At 39.9% G+C, this 20,158-nt stretch overlaps 1 protein-coding gene across 1 annotated transcript in view; it reads right to left on the bottom strand.

Moving 5' to 3' along the window:
• Positions 1–111: 111 nt before the first annotated feature.
• The window catches only part of srrm4 (serine/arginine repetitive matrix 4), a 68,708-nt gene continuing 48,661 nt past the window's right edge, over positions 112–20,158 (bottom strand). Inside the window, exons 3-13 of the mRNA XM_069139218.1 lie at positions 13,693–13,776; positions 13,469–13,549; positions 13,354–13,380; positions 13,069–13,119; positions 10,652–10,735; positions 9,624–9,789; positions 6,182–6,504; positions 5,769–5,963; positions 5,515–5,616; positions 5,237–5,392; positions 112–3,461 (exon numbers count right to left, since the gene is read on the bottom strand). Coding sequence (XP_068995319.1) covers positions 3,203–3,461; positions 5,237–5,392; positions 5,515–5,616; positions 5,769–5,963; positions 6,182–6,504; positions 9,624–9,789; positions 10,652–10,735; positions 13,069–13,119; positions 13,354–13,380; positions 13,469–13,549; positions 13,693–13,776 — 1,528 coding nt within the window. The 3' untranslated portion in view covers positions 112–3,202. The remainder of the gene's footprint in view (positions 3,462–5,236; positions 5,393–5,514; positions 5,617–5,768; positions 5,964–6,181; positions 6,505–9,623; positions 9,790–10,651; positions 10,736–13,068; positions 13,120–13,353; positions 13,381–13,468; positions 13,550–13,692; positions 13,777–20,158) is intronic.

Raw genomic sequence — 20,158 nt, forward strand, 5'->3', positions numbered from 1 at the left:
CTGGAGAGCACTCCCACTGCAAAAAATGCATTCTTACACTAACACAAAATCTTAAAACCTTTAATGGAGAGGAAATTATAATTTAATACTGTCTTGTTTTCAATCCAATTCACTTTTTAAGATGGTTACTACAAACAAATGACATGTAAATTCTTAAATGAAGACTTAATGAGTGGCTGGTGTGGATATTTCTTGTAGTGGAGGAGCACCAGCTGACCGAGGACCAGCCTACTTTTGACCAAACTAAGTTGCGCAGTGTCCACTTGTAACTCATACAGAGTTGGAGCTCCCTCCTCTTGGTGACTCAGGATTTTTAATAGAAGATAACGCAGAGCTTCATGTCAAACACACTGATGTCACAGTACGGATTAAACAAACCGGCTAAGAAGTCAACTTTGTGAAGATGTCATCTATTTACTGTGACGAATCTGTTTTTAAAGTATAAAAGAAGACGATGGCACTTTATTCAGAACAGGATTTTATATAGCTTATTCTGAACACATAGTGAAAGGGAAAGTTGATTTCATGGGGTTCAAGTGGGGACGATTCAATTTCTAGGTGACACGTTGTGAAGTTCACACTGACACGAGATCGAATGTGACAGCATGACGAATATTTGCGGTTTCAATATGTTCGCTTATGGAAAACAGGGAGAATATGCATAATTTAACACTGAAACACTGGATCACTATATGACCTTGTTATTGGATTTTTTTTTTTAAATAACAGAAGACATGATCAGAGGGAACGCAGGACATCTAGAGTCTGCTAATTAATGCCTGTATATTGTCTTAATTTCCTTTTTCACTGATCAATGCATCTTATCCAAAACCTTTAAACATCCAACAAGGCCCCAATCACATTTTGTCAATCAAATAATTACACCTTCTGTATAATTTTTTACAATGCAAATGCCTATTTACACCACAGTACTGACACATTCAAAATCATTTTGCACAAGGACTGATGTAAACTTTACATTGGGAGATGGAGAGGGGTGGGGGGGCGTTGCCTTGGGTGACCATCTAGAAAGTCTATCAACATCACTGCACAAATCTCCCACCGGCACCTCGATGACACTGGTTCACACTAGCCATCATTCGTTTGTGAGTTTATGGATGACTCCCGCGCCATATTTCCCTCATTCGTCCAATTTAGTTGACATTCAGATAAATAAGCTGAGAGTACTGAGTGCATAGAGAGCAGTCTATCTGCCCTGAAGCAGTAACACAGATGGGAAGATGGATTTTAAAATGTTCGAGAAATATAACTCTTAATTACAAGCAAAAAAGGCAGTTTCAAACTTTGGAGTCAGACCCACCAAAACCACTAAAACTTACGACTAAACATGTTTCTTGGATGGTGCAATGAAATTACAATTTTGTACAAATTACATGTCACTTGCTTATAAGGAGGCTTTAGAGAGGGTGGTGGGGGGATTTTGTCACCTTTATTCAGAGCTAGGCGACCTGTTTCCAGTCTTTATGCAAAGCCAAAACCATCTCATAGCTGTAGTTTCATATTTGGCAAACAGACCTGAGAGTGGTATCGATTTTTTTCCCCACTTACTCTTAATATGAAAGCAAATAAGCATTTCTCCCCAAATGTTTAACCTTTGCTTTTAAAAGACAAAAAGTATCTAAAATGAAAGGTCAGACAAAACAGATCTTTTCTGCCATTCCACTTTTTTTTCCTGCTCCTCTGTCTCTTGAACATCTGCTTCTACTTCAAGGTTCATGTGCGTGAACGATGGCAAAACCCAGGAATAATTTACAACAAACCAAAAATTTGCTGTCAATTAAGCAGTGTCATAAAAACTATGAATTGACAATGTTGCATAGAAAGACTGACCACTACTGAGAGAGACAACGAACCAATAAATATTAAATAAGTAATAAATATGCATGGTGATGCACAATTCAAAACTTGACCTTCTGTTAAGATAAAACTCAAAAACAGTTTGGTTTGATTCCAGTGTTATAGCAAGAAAATATTATTCAAGTAAACTGAGAACCAATGCTATTCATGAGTTCAGATGTCATTTCAGCACGTTGCAGTCACATGAGGCACAGCCTTTTCTGTCTGGGCCTAATTTTCTAAATAAAATGATTCAATAAACAAAAATCAGAGACTGACTCATTCAGTAAAATAACTATGGACAGCTCAAAATATGAATCTAAGCATTGGAGCAAATAAAAAGTTCGCTATCTTTACCCTTTTCCCAGAACAAATCCATCGGATGTTTCATTCACCATGAGCTGTTAAGGGAAATACCTCCTCTGATACCGAGAACATTTTGTCAAAAGAACCCCCCGACGTTTCGATCGCTCTCTCTTGTATTACATGGACTGACATTTCAATTGTTTTCCACTTGATCAGAGGATAAATTAATTTGGCATTTGAGCTGACAGGCCGTTTGCTCTCCGTCAGGCCACCCTCGCTGAAGAAACATGTTTGTTCTCCACCTTGTGAAGTGCTGAGATCAGACCAATAAACCTTTTCCTACTTCCCGATAACGATCCCTGTGAAGCCGTTTGTAAACACTCGGATCAAACGGTTGGAACGTTATCTCAATACTTAATTTCTCGGTGCAGAATCGAGGACGTACAGCCCTGACGCAGGACAGTGAATGTCTGATGAGTTGTTGGGAATTAGTTCATGTGTACTTGCATAAGGCCAAAACATTGTAGCTATTGAAAGTGAAAACCAAAATGGGAGTTATTTCAATGCTTCTTGGACCTCTGATTAGGCTACATTATGTACCATCAATTATGAAATAAATATAAGGTTGTTAAACTATTTTAAAGCATTTGCAAGATTAATTTGAAGTGCACAGATGTGTGCAATGGGAGAAATGGAACAGAGATTGTAGCTGACTAAATACAGGAATAGTGTTTCTTTCTTCTGTGCAGTTTCTATTGTAAATATCCAAGAGATGAACAGTCCCAGGCCATTGTGAGTGCTGATGCAAGAGGATGCAGTACAGGAACAAAAAACAAACAAAAAGACATTCAGTCTCCAGTGGTCTCTGCGGGCGGCGGGAGTGAACGAGACGGCCTCAGTGAAAGACCACTGCTGGGACATTTCCACTCGAGCGTCAAAGCGGAGCGCGGGGACGCACACAGTCGATCGCTTCGACATCCACTGTTCTCAACTGAAAACACGGCCGCGGTTTCAGTCCCTTAATGTTCCTTGAGAAATTCTAATGCCTCGTTTTGTTGCGTTTGTTCAACGAACCGCGACTCCGGCTGCGACTGCGGGTCCCAAAGATTGAGTTCCATGACGAGCTGCGGCTGTAGCTCCTGTAGGAGGAGTAGCTGCGGCTGCGGCTGCGGCTAATGCTGTGGATCGGGCTGCGACTGCGGCTGCGGGTGAACAGGCTGCTCCAGGACGACACGCTGGTGGACCGGCTGCTGGAGGAAGGGCTGGGTCGGAAGTAAGGGATGGGTCGCTTCCTGGCACTATGGAGAGCAAGAAGATGTGTAAAGAAAGTGACAGATGCAACGTGTAGCCTCGACCTTAAAGCTGCACAAAACAAATTTCTATATGAACCATAGACTGTGTATAAAAATGGACGTAGGTTCCGGCTCAGAAAAACCAGGCAGATGCGGAAGAGCCTTAAACTGTGATACCACCAGTCCACCGCTGTCCATCTGAAAATAATACCGCCATTAACCATAAAATAAGCCTCAGAAAGCTGGGTTTTTGGGGGCGTGTGTGTTTGATTGACAGGCCAATGGTGCAGTCAGGTTACGTCTATCGGTGGGCAGGATGTTGTATCAATGGGTATCCAATCAGATTGAGTCAGATCCACCGCTCGCTCCTCCCCAGCTCGCCCAAATATGGTCACTACCGGCTCCAAACCGCTACGAACTGGCAAGATGGCGTCGGCCATATTTCGAACTCGAGGCTTCATAACGACTGCTGGTTGTCGATTCATACGAACAGGATATAAAATGTTTCAGCTGAAAGAGCTATAATTATCACCCTACTCTCTAGCTCCCTTCATCTTTACGGTACAATTTAGCATCTTTTAGCACGTTGTTTTGGTTTTACAACAATTTAATTGTTTTAGTTTTCAGATGAAATTTTTCTCAAAATCAAAAAAGCAGACAGACAAATTTAGCAACCAGCTGGTGAACCCAGTGGAGCATGTAGCAGCTAAAGCAACTGGTTTGTTTTACCATTAAGTGGTGCTGAGACCAAAGCAGGCCTTCAATTTATCAGGCGGCTAAAAGACTAAATGAATGCTGATGCTGCTGTGTCGGCTGGATGTTAATATTACAAAATTATGATTTGTTCAGAATTGATTTCAATATTCCTTTCATGATTTATAAAAAGATCTCATAGTACCCTACTATCCCAATAGAGAACTTCATAGAAAGTTGGCCTGCTTGGGGTTCCTTGAGTTTCCAAAAGTAGAAAGAGATGCAGAACCTTCAGCTTTCAGGCCCCTCTGCTGAATCAGCTCTCAGTTTGGACTCTGGAGGCAGACGCCTTCTTTACTTCTAAAATTGGGATTAAAACGTCCCTTTTTGATGCAGTATATAGATAGGGTTTGCTCAAGTGACCTTGAGCCATCCTTGAGTTGTACTAGAGGCCTCGGCTGCTGGGAGACCTCCCACGATGCACTGAGCTCCTCTCCTCTCTTTTACTCTCTGTGGATTTATATGCCAACATTGCACCTCATTAACTTTATGCTTTCTTGCTCCCGTAGTTTTGTGCTTATTTTTTTACATCTACCCAATATTCATCCTCCTTTTTTGTGCTCCTTCAACTTCCGAGGGAAACTAGATTCTCTAGCTTTAGCTATATAAGAATACCTAAATACAATCTGGTCATTTTTGTAATCTTTCTGTGGCTGCATGTGCTCTTTTGTTTATTTTTTGAGTGGAGTGTATATCTTTTGTCTCTAAATAGCTGTGTGAAATGAGAAAAAAAAAACCTCATGCTTCCTGTGTGGTGGGCCTGATCTATTGAAAAAGATAACATCAGACTGTCGTCTTCTTTTACATTTTAAATTGCCTATGGTCACCATCTGTTTCCTCAGCGCCTGTGGTGGCTTTAGAGCCAACAGTGATCTCATCCTTAGGCTAAATGCCATTTCATGGTACACAGGTCATCAACACGAGTGAAAAATTCCAGGGGAGGAGGGTGGGACCAGCAGTGCATTTTTGCTGCCTTTAGGCATAAAAACATACAATAGCTATAAATGACAAGACAGGGAAAGCTGTACCTTGTGATTCGGCGTGCTTCCAGATGGCTTGGCGAGTCTCTCCTCCTTTTCTTCATCGGAGAGTAGGATTTGCGTCTTTGTCTCTTCCCGCTAACCTTATGTTTGTGCTTCACATCTGTTTCTCTGGAGCTTGCTGTTCTCTTTTTGTCTCGTAGTCTGGGAAGCAGACATTGCAGGGTGAAGTTTTAATCACCAACGATGTCAATATACGGTGTATTTTACTCTTATACGCCAATAATGAGGAGTCATTTACAGTTGAAACACTTTGTAAAGTTCACCTGTCAGCACTGTGTCTGGAGTAGCTTCCTCTGGAGCTCAGGCTGGCCACGCTGCCTCTCTGCCTCAGATCAGGTGAATTACTCGGTGAGCGGGAGTACGAGCTGCAAAGAGAAAATAATGATTCCATAAAACATTGGAAAAATTTGATTGTAAATTTCTGAAATTTGGCATATGTAAATTGAAATAGAAGTGAACAGAAAAGCAGTCAGTGTAACTTGGCTATTATTAGATATTAATGGTGTACAAAACGTACCTGCATGATGTCATTGAGGGGCTTCGAGAGTAGCGTCCCGAGTATCTGGAACTCCCTGAGGATCTGCTCCTGCTCCTGCTGCTGGATGACCGAGTTTTCGCTCGCCTTCGAGATGACTTGCCCTTCCTCCGCGAACAGCTGGAAGTCTTTGGGGATCTCACAACCTCCACCCGGCACCCCAAGGTTATCTGTCCTCTGCAAAGAAAACACATTCAGACGTCTCACTGCTTTGAGTGATAAAGCCCAAACTGTAGCCGGGGTCGGTTATTAAAAGATGCTGTCCTTTATTCTCCACTCAAGAGATGAATATTTCAACTGAGGAAACAGAGCGTAGAAACGGAAGATAAACAAGCTTGAGATTTTCCTTGGAAGCGTTCATTCAGATGGATTGTTTGTTATGAACACAACATTACCTCTTGCTGTTTCCACTGAAAAGGGTTGCAGACAAGCCGTCCTCCCCGAAAGGTTTGCACAAGGACGCGTAGCTGGTCACTGAGTTTCCTGAATCAGAGGCATTGTCTCTGTCAGTGAACTTCACCTTCTCTGGCGAGGCCAGACGTTGGCAGTGGCTCCTCTTGTTGTCAGTGACACTCGCCCGAGAAACACCAGTTTTGCTCGATGGCGGCGAAGACGTGTCATTCCCAGAATCATAATCATGCGGCCTTTCGGTCTGGTTCGATAAATGCTGAGAACCGTTTCCGTGTAAAAGCTCGCTTCCAGGTTTTGACGATGAAATCTGCAAACAGACAAATAAGCTGCAGCTTAAAACCAGTCGTGTATCGATAAATGGAACCTGCTACCTGCTTTGATGCACTGTGAATACTCTAGTACAAAGGCACATATCCCCTTAAAAAAAAACTGTGAAGAGATTTCTTTTTTTTCTTGGACAGAAAGCTTTGAAAGATAAAGACATCATGCAAATTTGAAGCATGCGATTAACCTCGAAAGAAAGTCTGAACTCAACTAAAGTCAAAGAAATCAACAAGAAAGCAAATTTTAAAGTAAGTCTACACTAAAACAATTATATGAAAGGAACAACGAAAGAGCAGAGAAGAAAGAAAAACGAATGCGTGGAAAGATCTACTGGCTCTAACTCCAGTGAAGAAGAAAAGGAGTAAACAATAGTCCCCGTTGAAAAGCCTCATTTAAAGAACATTGAACAAACATCACAAAAATGGGTGTTATGTAGAAATGAAAAGGATTGCAGACAAAGAGAGATCCCATCAGTCTAACTAAGAAAAACCTCAGAATAGGACAGATGACTGTGCTCTTTCTCCTGTAAGAAGTAAACAATTAGCCTGCACCGACCTACAAGTAAATCCCTAAATCTGCGGATAGCATCGACTTACCAATCAAGTTTTCCTCCTTAAGTAGGTAAGGTGTAAAAAAAAGGGAAGAGCGGGCAACATAAGTGCATCATTAGAGTCGTAAATTGCAAGAAAAAGACAATAACCCTCTCTTCAAACCCAGAGCCAGTTAGAATTATATTGGCATGTTTCCTTTTCTTTCCTCAGTGGTGTATTATTGAGGAGTTTTTGGGAAGCGAGAGGACTTAAACCCTGTGCTTGTAAGTGAGTACAACCAATGCACACTGAGTTTATTTTACTGCCAAGCGTCCACAGATGGAAAACAGATACTAGCTCGCCAAAACTGATAGCTATAACTAAACTTTGATTTTGATTGCGAGACGCATATAAAACGTTAATCCATCCGGTCCTACCGAATGTTTCCCGTTATCGAGTCTACAGTCAACACAACAGGCCGACCCTGAGGGAAATTTAAACACATCTTTTTTGCTTCTACCATCGTCTTTAACAGTCGCTTCTACACACAATCTGTGTATACTCAGGGGTAAAAGATTTCACTTACAGAAAAACAAATACATTCTTCAATGTCACCTCAAGAGTTTTTGACAAGGCAGCCTTTAAGTAAACATTTCATGTCTGCTTTGATATTCTGGCACATAGTTCTTGTGTGTTTTTCTTTTCCTGTTGTTGCCCCAAACATTCACCACCACAACAAAATTCCCCACTCATTATTACAGTAAAGGCCGACATATTTCATAATCAATCGCACTGATTGTACATGTTTTTGTGGGTTTTTTGGTCCACTCATACCTACCTCTCCCTTTATGGATTGCTTTTTTGGGAAAGAAATATTAAGCAAAGATCATCCTGCTTTACTTTCAAATGTTGTGCCTTTAGTCACCAAATTAAACCCCATAAATAAAACACAACTGAGTAATTCTGACAGTAAGTCAGCGACCAACTATGAAGTCCTCCTGAAAGACTTAGGGAAATTGAATGCCAGGCACGATTCGATATATGGATTAATTTATTGAATTTCAATTAAAACCCTGTGGTGTATAATTAAAAACATCTGTCTGTGCAATTAGCATAATTTAATGATTGCTGGAGAGAAATTAAATGTATTTATGCCCCAATAAGCAAGAGACAATAAGTTTAAGGACATAGCTGTGTTTATGAAAAAAAACTGAAAATCAAGCTGCAATAAACTATTTTATAGTTCAAAATGTCTTTTCTAGAAGATGCCAATCATACTTTAAGTTTTTTTTTTTTATTTTTTTTTTCATGGTTTCATTTCAGCCTCGGGTCAGGTCTGCCACTGGAACAGCTGGAAGTCTAACATAAAACAGATGCAGTGACCGGAGGGGACTGAGAGGGGCTCAACTGGCAAAATTACATACATTTTTTATGTTTTGTTAGATTGTTAGTATGCAAGGATATGGAGGCCATTGACAAAAAGGTAAAAACATGCTTGCACCTGAGTCTTATTTGACAAAAGATCTCTAAGGCTATTAGCATGTTTTTCTGTTTTTGTTTTGTTCCAAAGGCGCAAGGGGAAAACCACTAATGATTACTAATTGAAATGTTTTCCATTATATCTCCTAGTTCAACCCGTTTCCCTGTTGATTATGTCAAATATATGATTTCCATGCAATGCTCTCAAACTGCCCCATCTCTTAAAATTCTTTGTGTTGACTCAACACAACTGCAGTCTCATCCACTTTTGATGACGATCATGGTTTAAGGCAATTATAAGGACATTGTTTTTATAATTGCTTTTGATTCTAAAATATTATTATCCCATGCAGCGCTGCAGCTTCACACTAAAAAGGGTTAACGTGGAAACGTTTAACATAAAGAGCTTCAGGGGAAATGGCAGGCAATTTGTTTGTCGTCTCTGGCTCTAAACTAGGCTTCTTTGCACAACTTTTCCTTCTCAAGTTTCTGTTTGAATTCTTTACATACGTACAAATAGAGAAATCTGCCTGTGAAAAATGACACTTGAAAAAGCGTTTGTTAATCATCATAATATTTACATTTTAACTGGACATGACAGAAGGGAAAATAAGACAGTGTTATAATTTAGCCAGCGTGTTTAGCCAACAGTTATTTTGTGGGGAGTCCTTTCTACCAAATATGAACATGATTAATGGGGTTAGTTTTTTAAAACAGAGAAGCAAGAACTGACAAAATTGCTGCAAAAATAAAGAATTCATAAAATGAGCTCAGAGTCAGGCCATGAACAGTTGTTTCAATTTTCTAAATATTCATCCATTAGCAGTTAAATGGGTTTCGACAAATCATTTTCTGAAGTATATTGTATTTCAGTTGAATATTAATGGGAAAATATCTCAAACCCAGGATCTCTTTTAACAGTGGTCGAAATAAGAAAATTCTTTTTTCTGAGAATGACTTTCCAAACCCAAAGGAACTGCTTCACAACTGTAGGCATTTCATGTTGAGTGACAACGAGCTGTTTGACATGGCCATAACTGAGAAATCAAACTGAACTGGTGGCAGCGTCATGAGAGTCCTGAAGAGTACTTACGGTGCCGGTTGAGAGGATGGAGCGATATTTTGGAGCCGGTTTACAGACTGATTTGGTTGTAGGTCTCCACTTCATGTCCACGTGGTTGAGCACTGCGCTGGTTTCCTCTCCTACAGCTGCCAGATCTCCGTAGGGCTGATGTACCACAGATTTCTGCAGATGCCGTCTGTGGGAAAAATGGTGCGTTTAGTTTTCATGGCACAGCACCGTGACGGAGATGCTCGTGTTCCATTACAGCCAATTTTGCACCTCAGACAATGAGATAAAAAGTTATATTCATGCACATTTGATGCCAATGAAACACCTTAATTTACTTTAGCAACATTTTTTCTGTTTTTTTGTTTGCCATTTTGAAAAATAAATCGGAATTGGTTGTGAAACTGTAAAGAAATAGTTTCTCGAGTGTGAAACCACCTGAAAATTTGAACTGATGAGGAACTGAAATTCATCCGTACAAACATGTTGGGAGAACATAGTTTAAAGCTCAACATTTATTGATTTGTATTGCTCTTTACGCTTGTTTCAGTTTCAGCTCAAGATAAAGTGAATTTGACCTATTCTCATGGCTCAAAGTTCACTGATTGAGTTGTTCTTGAGGATGCCACTCTGACTCAAAATGCAATCCTCTGCGTTCAACAGCTATCAATGATTATTTGAGGATTAATTATCACCAGTATCAAATCATTCCACAGGTTAGTAGCGATCCTTCTGCTATCCACAGTGTAATCCATAAAAGCTGTCAAAAACAACATCTTTCATATCATCACACAGCCAATATTTTGCTATATGTTATGATAATTGAGTGCATTTATCTATGGAGTGAATTTGGGGCTGTTTCCTGCGAGGCTCTGATAAGGGCTGCTCGTGCCCGAGATCAGGAAGTCACCTCTGCCTTATCAGTCATCGCTGTGCTGTGACCAAGAACTTGGCAGACACCTCTGGCTGATAAGATAAACTAAGGGAGCAGGGGGTGAGGAGGGATGGGGGGGGGGGATTGGGGGGGGGGGGGGGGGGGGGGAGGACCCTACCTGTCCTCTGTGGAAGATTGACAGGAGGAACTGTCTGACTCTGACCTCCGGTAGCGTCGTCTCCTACGTGAGTGAGTCCGTGAACTGGAGGAGAGCACAGGGGAAGACAAACAATTGGATAAGGAGCAAAGAGTACGATGATTAGTTCATTGACAGCAATTAATCAGTACCAAATAAATTACCAAGCACAAATTCCATCTTCTGAAATGTGAGGATTTGCTGATTCTCTTTGTTGTACACCATTGTGAATTGATTACATTTGTATTTAATGATACACCAACAAAACAACACCACCTTGGGGACTGAAAACAATTTTCATCATTTGTTCCATTTGTTAGCATTTAATAGAACAAAATATAATTATAGTTTTATTAATTTTTTTCACAATATTGTATTTTTTGTTCTGATGATTTTATGGATTAAGATGAACATTCTGCTCCATGCAAAATAAATTGCTGCAATGAGGCAACAGTTAATTTTTTTTTTTTTTTGTATTTTAGTATGTATTATCTGTACTATTGAATTAGAAGGTACAATTGAAACTAGGTACACCCCAAAATGTCTGTAATAAACCTTCATTACACAGGTAAACTGTGTGTGCACATCAGTGGAAGGTAAAACAAGTCAAAGTTAAACTACAAAGTTTAAAAAACGGATACAAGTTTACACTAAACAATAAATAATGATTTTTCAAGCACCCATATTTTGTCCTCCATAGTTTGGCTAACTTGGAGTTCCTGAGGGTTTAATATGCCAACCACAAACCACAATGTGCAATGTTTATTCCCAACAATTCAATAGTTGTTTATCATTCTCCATCTTGGTCTCCTTGGGTTTTCTGTCAGCTATCGAGTAGCTTAAGAAGTGTCAAACGCTTGTGTTTGACACTTTCACAGACCACAGAAATGAGCTCTGGTCTGGTGTCATGCTCACGTAGTTCCTCACCTAACAGGAGTTGTTACAGAAATGCAGCAGTACAGATAGTTGTAGTTCAAGTAAGGAATGAGGCCTAATAGAAAATAAAATGCACTCAAGAAGTAATAAATCATCCCTGTCACCCACCAAAGCGTGTAATACACCCATCAGTCCACTAGAAGATAATGTGTCAGCGTCACGTTTTGCCTCGCTGAGGTGTGAAAAGTACACACATGTATGACCAGCCCATAAAAGGATGGATAAGTCCATGTGGGGAGGAGGTCAGACACAGGGGACTGTTATTCAACCCATGAAAAAGCAAAACATGGATATTTTTTTAAGCAACGCAAGTTACTTACTTACCGTAACTACTTAACTTACATAGCATACATGAACTTACAATATGTAACATTACTTACATGAAATTGCTTAATCTAAACCAAACCATGATCACAACCCCAACCAAGTCATTTTTGTGCCTTACCCTGACCAAGTAGTTTCGGTACTTAGACACAACCAAGCTGCAACTCCTTCACATTTTACCAAAACTATTTTATTTCCCTACATCTGACCGTGTGGGTTTTGATACCTAAACTTAAGGTACCGAAGTTTTCATGCCACACAACAGGATACTGACACTTTATCGCATCATCTAGCAGACTGACGAGTGTATTACAGGCTTTCATGTGACACCGGGCTGAATAAACTGGAATCATCCTTCAGACAAATAATCTGTTATTCTGGATACGATGGATAGATTACTCAACAATCAAAACGGTCGTTGTTTTCAGCAATGTAGAGCACGTGCTGGCACTGCCAAATCTTTAGGTTTTCTTTTCTGAGCTGCAGTGTACGGCATTTAAAAGGCACAATTCATATTGAGCCTGGATAACTTCAAGGGTAATTCAGATCTTCCCCTCATATTTTCTCAGCCAGCTTTTTAGTGAGGGTTACCAATGTACATGAACCATGTTTGAAAAGTAGGAGAGCACATCAGAGAAGGTGCGAGTGTAAAGGAATGGCAGAGGCATGAAAGAGTGAAGGGATCAGAATGAAAGAAATGAGAATAAAGAGTTGCAGTGAGCTGGAAAGCAGCGGTTTCTGTTGAAGTAAGCAGCTATTGAACTTGGCTCCGTGCGTACAAACAACGACGCGCTCATCCAAAGTCGAATTATAAAATGTTGCGAGATCACAGCATGAAATTGGTTTCTCTTACCCTCTTACACTCCTTTTTCCCTCTCTTTGTGGCTCAAGCACTCTATCAGTTTTCCTTTTTGCAAGGGTTTTTTCATGCTTTGCTCAAAAAAATAAATAAAAGCTGCGCGTTTCTGTATTCACCCATTGTGCCCCTACATGAGAGCGTTTTGGAGAATCGTCTCTTTCTTCCTCAGCAATGGGTGCTCTGAAAAGGGTCGATCGGCTTACGATTGGGGGACAACGAGGAGGTCGGAGGGGGAGGGGCAACAAAGTACATTATTCCGATGCAACAATCACACACTGACCTTTTCTTGTGCTTGCGTTCATCCCTTCTCTTATGTTTTAAACTCGAGGAACTGATGGGATGAAAGAGAATAGAGTCATGAGCGAGAGGTATTAATACTGACAAAGCCTGCACACACAGCTGCCTTCTTGCCGATACACAAAGAGAATCGTCCTTTAAGGTGCAAATCCAGCACTCCTTCTGAAAGCAGCCACCAACTGTTACACAGAAACACTTTAACCTTTAGAAATGAGAGACACACACCAACACAAGGTGTGCAGAAATTGTGCAAAAATTATAATCATACCTGTGTTTTGACTTCTTGGAGGTGTACCTGGAATAGCGGGAAAAAGATGATTTGGGTCACCTTAAAATAAACGTCATGCCATTTTTCTAGTATTGTTGTAATAAACAAGAACTACCTATGGCGCTTGCTTTTCTTTGAGCTCTTCTTCTTCTTCTTTTTCTTCTTCCTCAGTGGCGACAGGCTGTAGGAAGGAGACCTAAAGGGAAAAAAAATGTCAAAGAAAAAATAAATACCATTAACAAATCTGTTCACGTCTCAGTTTATTTTTTTTCAGGAACTCTCACATGGGTGTCCAAAAATACATCAAACCGCAGACTCTTTCCAATTTTGGGAACTGACCTTTTCCTTTTTCTCTTCCGCTCCGACTTTCTCTTTTTCTTCTTCCCCTTCGGCCGAGGGGAGGCTTCCTCATCAAAGGAGGGTCTGAAAGCAGAGACAGAGTGCAGAGGACATTCAGAGTTATGTTGGGATATAACATGCAAATTCTCAGCAATTCAATAGCAACATTCGAGTTACAAAAGTTCACCCCGTTTTGAGTGTTTTTTAGCCTATGCACATAATTGAGGCAAACTGAATTTCAACAGTCCAACATCCTTAAGAGTTATACGTCTATACTGGACACATTTAAAACATTCAACCTGCCATTTATTTGTTTTACTAAAAGGGGCTACAAACAAGCTGTGAACAGAATATTAACACGTCATCACCTTTTACAATAAATTTATATGGAGAACTTGTTTGCTAACAGTTGCCTATTTCCTTGGGTGACCTGATCCCAACAAATCAAATGTGGGGCAAAAAGTATCTTCGTGTGGGACAATGTGGGACATGTTACCGATGCTGACAGGCTGTCTAAAATTTAGATTTCTTTCCAACTTGGAAAAATCACATACAATATAAAATGCAGGTTACAGGTTAGGCCTTTACATGTGAAGGAGTAAACACATATGTTGTATTTTCAGAACTCCCACACTAAGTGAATACAGTAAGCGTAAACAGAAGTTTCACACTGACTTATATAGGTGCCAGCTCACTACTTTAGCTGCTATTTCCTTATCTGTCTAGTGATCATCTTTGGGTTTCAGTGGGAATGCATCCACACAGCAGGACAACTCTTTTTGAGACTATGCTGCTTCACTTGTGAATTTTAGACATGACTCTGGCAAGAAAGACAAAAACTGTTGAGAATCACCTTCCACTGGCTTCACCCAGTCAAAAGCAGTTTCCCAGACTTTTCTGTACCACACTTTTCTTTGTGGTACTCTCCATCATATTCTGCAGAAATCTGCATGATTGGGATTTTGTGGTGACTCTGAATTTTCCCCACTGGGTACAGCGTTGGCAGCAAAGATGGTGGCAGACTAACCTGCACTTGACCCAAGTGTGCACAGACACATAATATCAGCATTCCCTGCTGCCTGCACAGCTTTCGGAGAGGCCACATTTTAGAAAAGTGTCATCTGCAGTGTTGACTTTTAAAAGACCTAAGAAAAATGTGTGGAGTCGTCCCAATATGTGGAACACTGGACAAGACATGCGTCGTGCAGTTGTGGGACACCTGGTCGCCCGATTATTACACATCCAGCAGTTACAGAGAAACATTTATATTCATTTAAAGATGTGTTTGTCTCCATCTGATGAATACAAGTCCAACCTTCGCTTCCTTTTAGCTCTGCTTTTGGTCTCCACCGCCTCCCGGGGAAAATATCTAGCACCTTAGCTGCTAAATGCTCCATTATGTTCACCAGCTCATCTCAAACTGTTTCTGTGTGCTGTTTGCTGCCAAGCAGGTAGTGTACAGTGGGATTTTAGAAAAGTATTGATGAAAACAGGAAGCTGTCTGCTGCAGCCAAAATCGGCACCTGGAGGGCAGTGAGAGTGAACCAAAACAATAATGTTTCAAGCTGTAAAGCTGAACAATGAGCTGTAAGTCCTCATAGGTTCTGTAAAGCTGAGAGGGGCTGCAGATTCAGGTCATAATTCTCTGTAGTTTCACCACTACAAGAAACACTGTTCACATTATCACATTGTTTTCACGTTTTACATTGTCATCAAGACAAATTGTTTCAACCATACCTCAATACCATAAATATAAACAGTGCTAGAGCTGCCATGCACATATATTGAAAGCAAGAAATTAAAAACAATGGCAATGGATAAACAAAATGTTTGTATAATCCCCTTGCAAACATTTCACAGCATGTTTTTTGGATCCTTGCCATTCATCTTCACTGTATTAAAGTGGAGGCAGAACTCCAAGGGAAGAAAATATTAAAACCTCGACAAATAAAACAAAAACATGATCATTTACCCAAACAATATGGCATTACTGAGAGACATACATTAACCATGTTAACAGCTTCAAGTTCAAACTGGTGAGTGCTTAAAATCAGAGAAGCGGTGCAGAGGACTCCCAAAGGATGTATTTTGTACACTTTGGTACATTATTATAAAATGTGAAATGTATTTTTTTCACCTCCTTTCACCATCTGATATCACACAAGTGTTATACTATTGTTTTTTCTGTGCAATTCATGCCGAGTGTGAAACTCCCTCTCTTAAAGCCTACAAGGTCTCTTAAACCCTGCATCACTATTTGCGGATTGGGTTGCAAACATTTAGATGATAGGAGTCCAAAATGGGACTCGTTTAAATTGTAATCTACAAAATACTACGAAAATATATTCTTTGGGAATTTGCTGTAATAATTTTATTCTACAATATTTGCAGACAAATAACCCTAAAAGAATGGGTGGGGTAAAATAATCCACATGACTCATCACCGGCATCGCATAACTGCACGTTAATGCATCCTGATTCTCTCTCACAACAATCATAAACAAGATTATCTGTGAGCCAAATGTCCCTGAGATGATCCCATCACAACAGGATGATAAAAATCCCATCCAGACTGGTATAAAGCACAAAATACATCGCGTGCCAGTGAGTTTTACTCAAGTCACGAGTGACAGCAACATGTCTGCACTCAGAGGAGAAAGTAGGTAGAAGAGCTTAAGACAAAAAAAAAAAATAAGGATGGCATGGGGCATCTCGATAGTCGAGTTAGAGAGCAGATCACTTGGGATCTAATTCCCTGAACAGCAACTCCCAGGCTCGATACCTGTCTGTCCGGACCTTTGCACATTTCCTGTCTTTTCTCCAGTGTTACTATCAAATAAAGGCAAAGACAAACAAACTTCTCCTCTTCAGAAGCAGCGCCTGCCTCCTCAACAGCTGACTGCTTTCTCACAGTGGGTGATTTCTCTTGGGATATAGTTATTTATTCATTTAATATTTGTTTAACAGGGATGATGCACAATACACTTAGGGCCTGATTTACTAAGATCTCAAATAAAGGGCACTAAATTGTGTGTTTTTTTCTAAAAGTTTGCACATTTATTTTGCACCCGTTTTGCAGCTGATTTACTCAGAGTAATTGCGTCACTGATATCAGGTGCAAATCGCTGTAGTTAAATGAGGGTTTTTTCGTGTGTTAAAGTGATTCCAGCAATGGAAAACAGAGGAAAAGGAAATCTGATCCCATTGAAATTAAATTTGGGACAGCACACCTGAATAACGGGACTGGGTGGGATATCCAAGCAGCGATACGCTGGAATGACCCAGAGGCAGGAAAATGCTGAGTCGTAAAAGGTTTTGACATTGCTGGTATTTCGTGGCTCCTCCTTGTTATTGGCTGTCAATCATCATTCAGTTCATTCAATAACTCAGAAATGTCATCGCTGAACAGACGACATGTCTGAATAATTTTTCCCAAAAATGTTTCCACAGGTGTAAAACCACGTTCTCTACGTATTCTTTAGTTTCTCTGCGTCTCCTTCTCACCACAATAACAGCAGCCGTCTCTCCAGATTTGCGGATCTGATTAATAAGTTCCTTTCAGTCGGACTAAAATACACACGCAATCACTTCTCCTGTTTCTACTTTCAGGTTTAGTCATTATCGTTGCGGGTGCTAAATTGTTATATTTTCATGTCCCCTCCCAGTATTTTACACCTTCAAGTAGAAACGCCCAATATTACATATGCATGCAGACAAACACACAAAATGGGCAAAGCGTGTTAAATTGCACATTTGAAAGAAGCAATCCTCACTGCACGTCGTTAGTAAATCTGCTTTGTTGCGGGTGGTGTGGAGTTTGCACATGATTTTACATGCGAACCTTTAGTAAATCAGGCCCTTATTGTACCAAATATATGTTAAAGCGAGTTTCCGTCTGTATTCCTTGAGCAGGGGCTACCAGTGATGCATGAGTATAACAGTCAGCGGTGGTGAATTCAAACTTTATAGTTTCCAAATAAAAAAAACATGTTTCACTCTGGCTTTCTTTGATCTTTCACATGGATCTCCGTTGCCACGAATGAATGGAATTTGTAATACATTTGCATTCTCCTGTATTTCACAGACACCAGAAGCCTGTGCACATTTTCATGTGCATGGAAATATTCAAATTTTAGCCTGAGATATTGTAGCCATCCATCCTTTTTTTTCCCCTCTTCCTTACTTCAAGTGTGAACTTATCATTATGTTGAAAAGAAAATGGTCAGATTCCATGTGCTGAGCAGCTTGATTGCCGTCCAGAGGTCCACTTCATTTAGTCTCTGAAAATGACTGATCTGGGAGAGGAGATGAAGGCCTTTGAAGCACCTCAGGCTCACAGAATCCGGCTTCTAAGTACAGAAGTGACTGAAATTCATAACAAGCAAAGACAGAAGAGAGCGAGCGAGCGAGCATGTCGAGGATGAAGACATCACGATGGGCTCCAGGAACTCGTGACTATTTTCTGATGCTTTATGGACTAAATCATTATACAAATACTTCATCAACTACCGAATAGAAAATAATGGTAAGGTCATACATCACATCTTCGGCTACAGTGATTTCAACCCTACAACAGGGACAACAGCCGTTCACAAAAGCAATACTTGACTTCTGAATTGCTATCTTTAAGAGAAAGATCTGATGGGTTGTTCACGCTTGAATTCAAACGCAGGAGATGTGAAGAGAGCGTTAATTCAGAATTAAACCTCGAATAAACATATGGCACCACAAACCGTGACCGTGGGAGAGGCTTGGGTAAATGCAAATTTCATGTGATGTGCTTAAGTCTGTCATGAAACAAGAGCCCACTGCTGTTTTTATACTCAACCCAACAATGTAAAAGCACTTCAAACAAAATGGAGGAACAGCTAATTATTAATATCACGGAGTTGCCACTTCACTGTGATCTAACTTTAACCAGCTACAGGGGCTTGAATGAGAGAAAAGAATGTACGGAAACTAAATCGCTCAATGCAATCAGACACCAAAGCTTCAGGCTTATTAGAGCCATGAGAGAGCCATCCATGTTTAATCAGTATGTGTCAACAAGGCACAAGCCTTCAACTAATGTGCTTTGAAATATAATCATTTAAAAAATGAATTTCCATCTTAATTATAATAAAATTGTTAAATTGGCAGCCTCTTTAGCGCGAGATTACAAGCAAAAAAAGACAAAACCAAAAACAAAGATTTTGTGAATAAAAGTAATAATTAAGGAGAAACTATTTTTCCTAAATCAAATTCTCAATATCCATATCATATTTTAATAGCACTGCATTAACCCTTTAAAAACACACCTATTTTTTAGGCTTCTGCTCGAAAATTGCAAAAAGAGTATATTTCTGCAACCACAATAAAAAAAAAATAAAAAAATAAAAAATAAATAAATATATATATATATATATATATATATATATATATATATATATATAAAATATATATATAAAAATAAATATTTATAATAAAGGGAACACTTGTGAGATTTGTTCAGATGTGTAAATATCAGTATATATGTCCATATTTTAATAATAGTTTAGTCCCTGGCCCCCAATTGGGGGCCTCTAAGGCTTAAAGGGTTAAACTTATCAAAATATATCAAAATGCCTACAAATAGCAGCAGTGTAAGATGTTTTAGTGACTAACATGCTAACAGAAAATGATCTTTGCCATTTATACGTCAGATTCAGAGAAATGTACCTCCGTGTTACACAAACAGAAGGTCATGCACATAGGTGAGTGTGATCAGGACGGATCCAGACAGTGACAAACTGCACTCCTGCTTGATGTATGTGACCACAGAGCTCTGGAGACTATGTGCCTGTTTCATTGGATGCAGAAGAGTGTCTTCCTATAATAAATGGCCCTGCTTGGTGTAGTCGGCAGTTTGGGAGCATTAGGAACTGAAATGCATTAGGGCTGATTAGACAGACCAAGCCCAAGTACCCTCTCCTGGTAATGAGAACGCTTTGTCACTCATTAACACTTCTACCATTCTGGGTTTGTAAGAGAGCACAACGCAAGCTTTTGCATTTCGTCTTGCCAGCAGACACAGTTTCTCTTGATGAGGTGGGGAGAATGAAAGGGGGGAATGAGAGTCAGCTACACTGGGAATGGTGATTTTGTGAAACAATGGCATATGAAAAGGGGATTTGGGGACATTTGATGAGAATATGCTCAATGAGGGAGTGTGTTGCTTTTTTTCTCACCCATAATTATGCATGAACACCATGAAAGCATACACGTGAACACATCCTCGATATTTAATTGCATAAAAAAATATATTACTTGCTTGGTGTCAGGCACTCTGGTATGTTTAGTGGTGGTGGATTTCTGTGTTTCTAGTGAAGTTCAGGGTTTTCAGGTAATTAAATGTTTTAACTTATTAAACAGAAATGAATGGATTTTTCCTCTTTTTTCTAGTTTGGCCCGGCCTACTTTCTAAAACTCCCTCACCATATCCAACGCA

The sequence above is a fragment of the Embiotoca jacksoni genome, unplaced genomic scaffold (genome assembly GCF_022577435.1).
Source record: "Embiotoca jacksoni isolate LCO1_2020_lvr unplaced genomic scaffold, fEmbJac1.0.p SCAF_8, whole genome shotgun sequence".
NCBI lineage: Eukaryota > Metazoa > Chordata > Actinopteri > Embiotocidae > Embiotoca > Embiotoca jacksoni.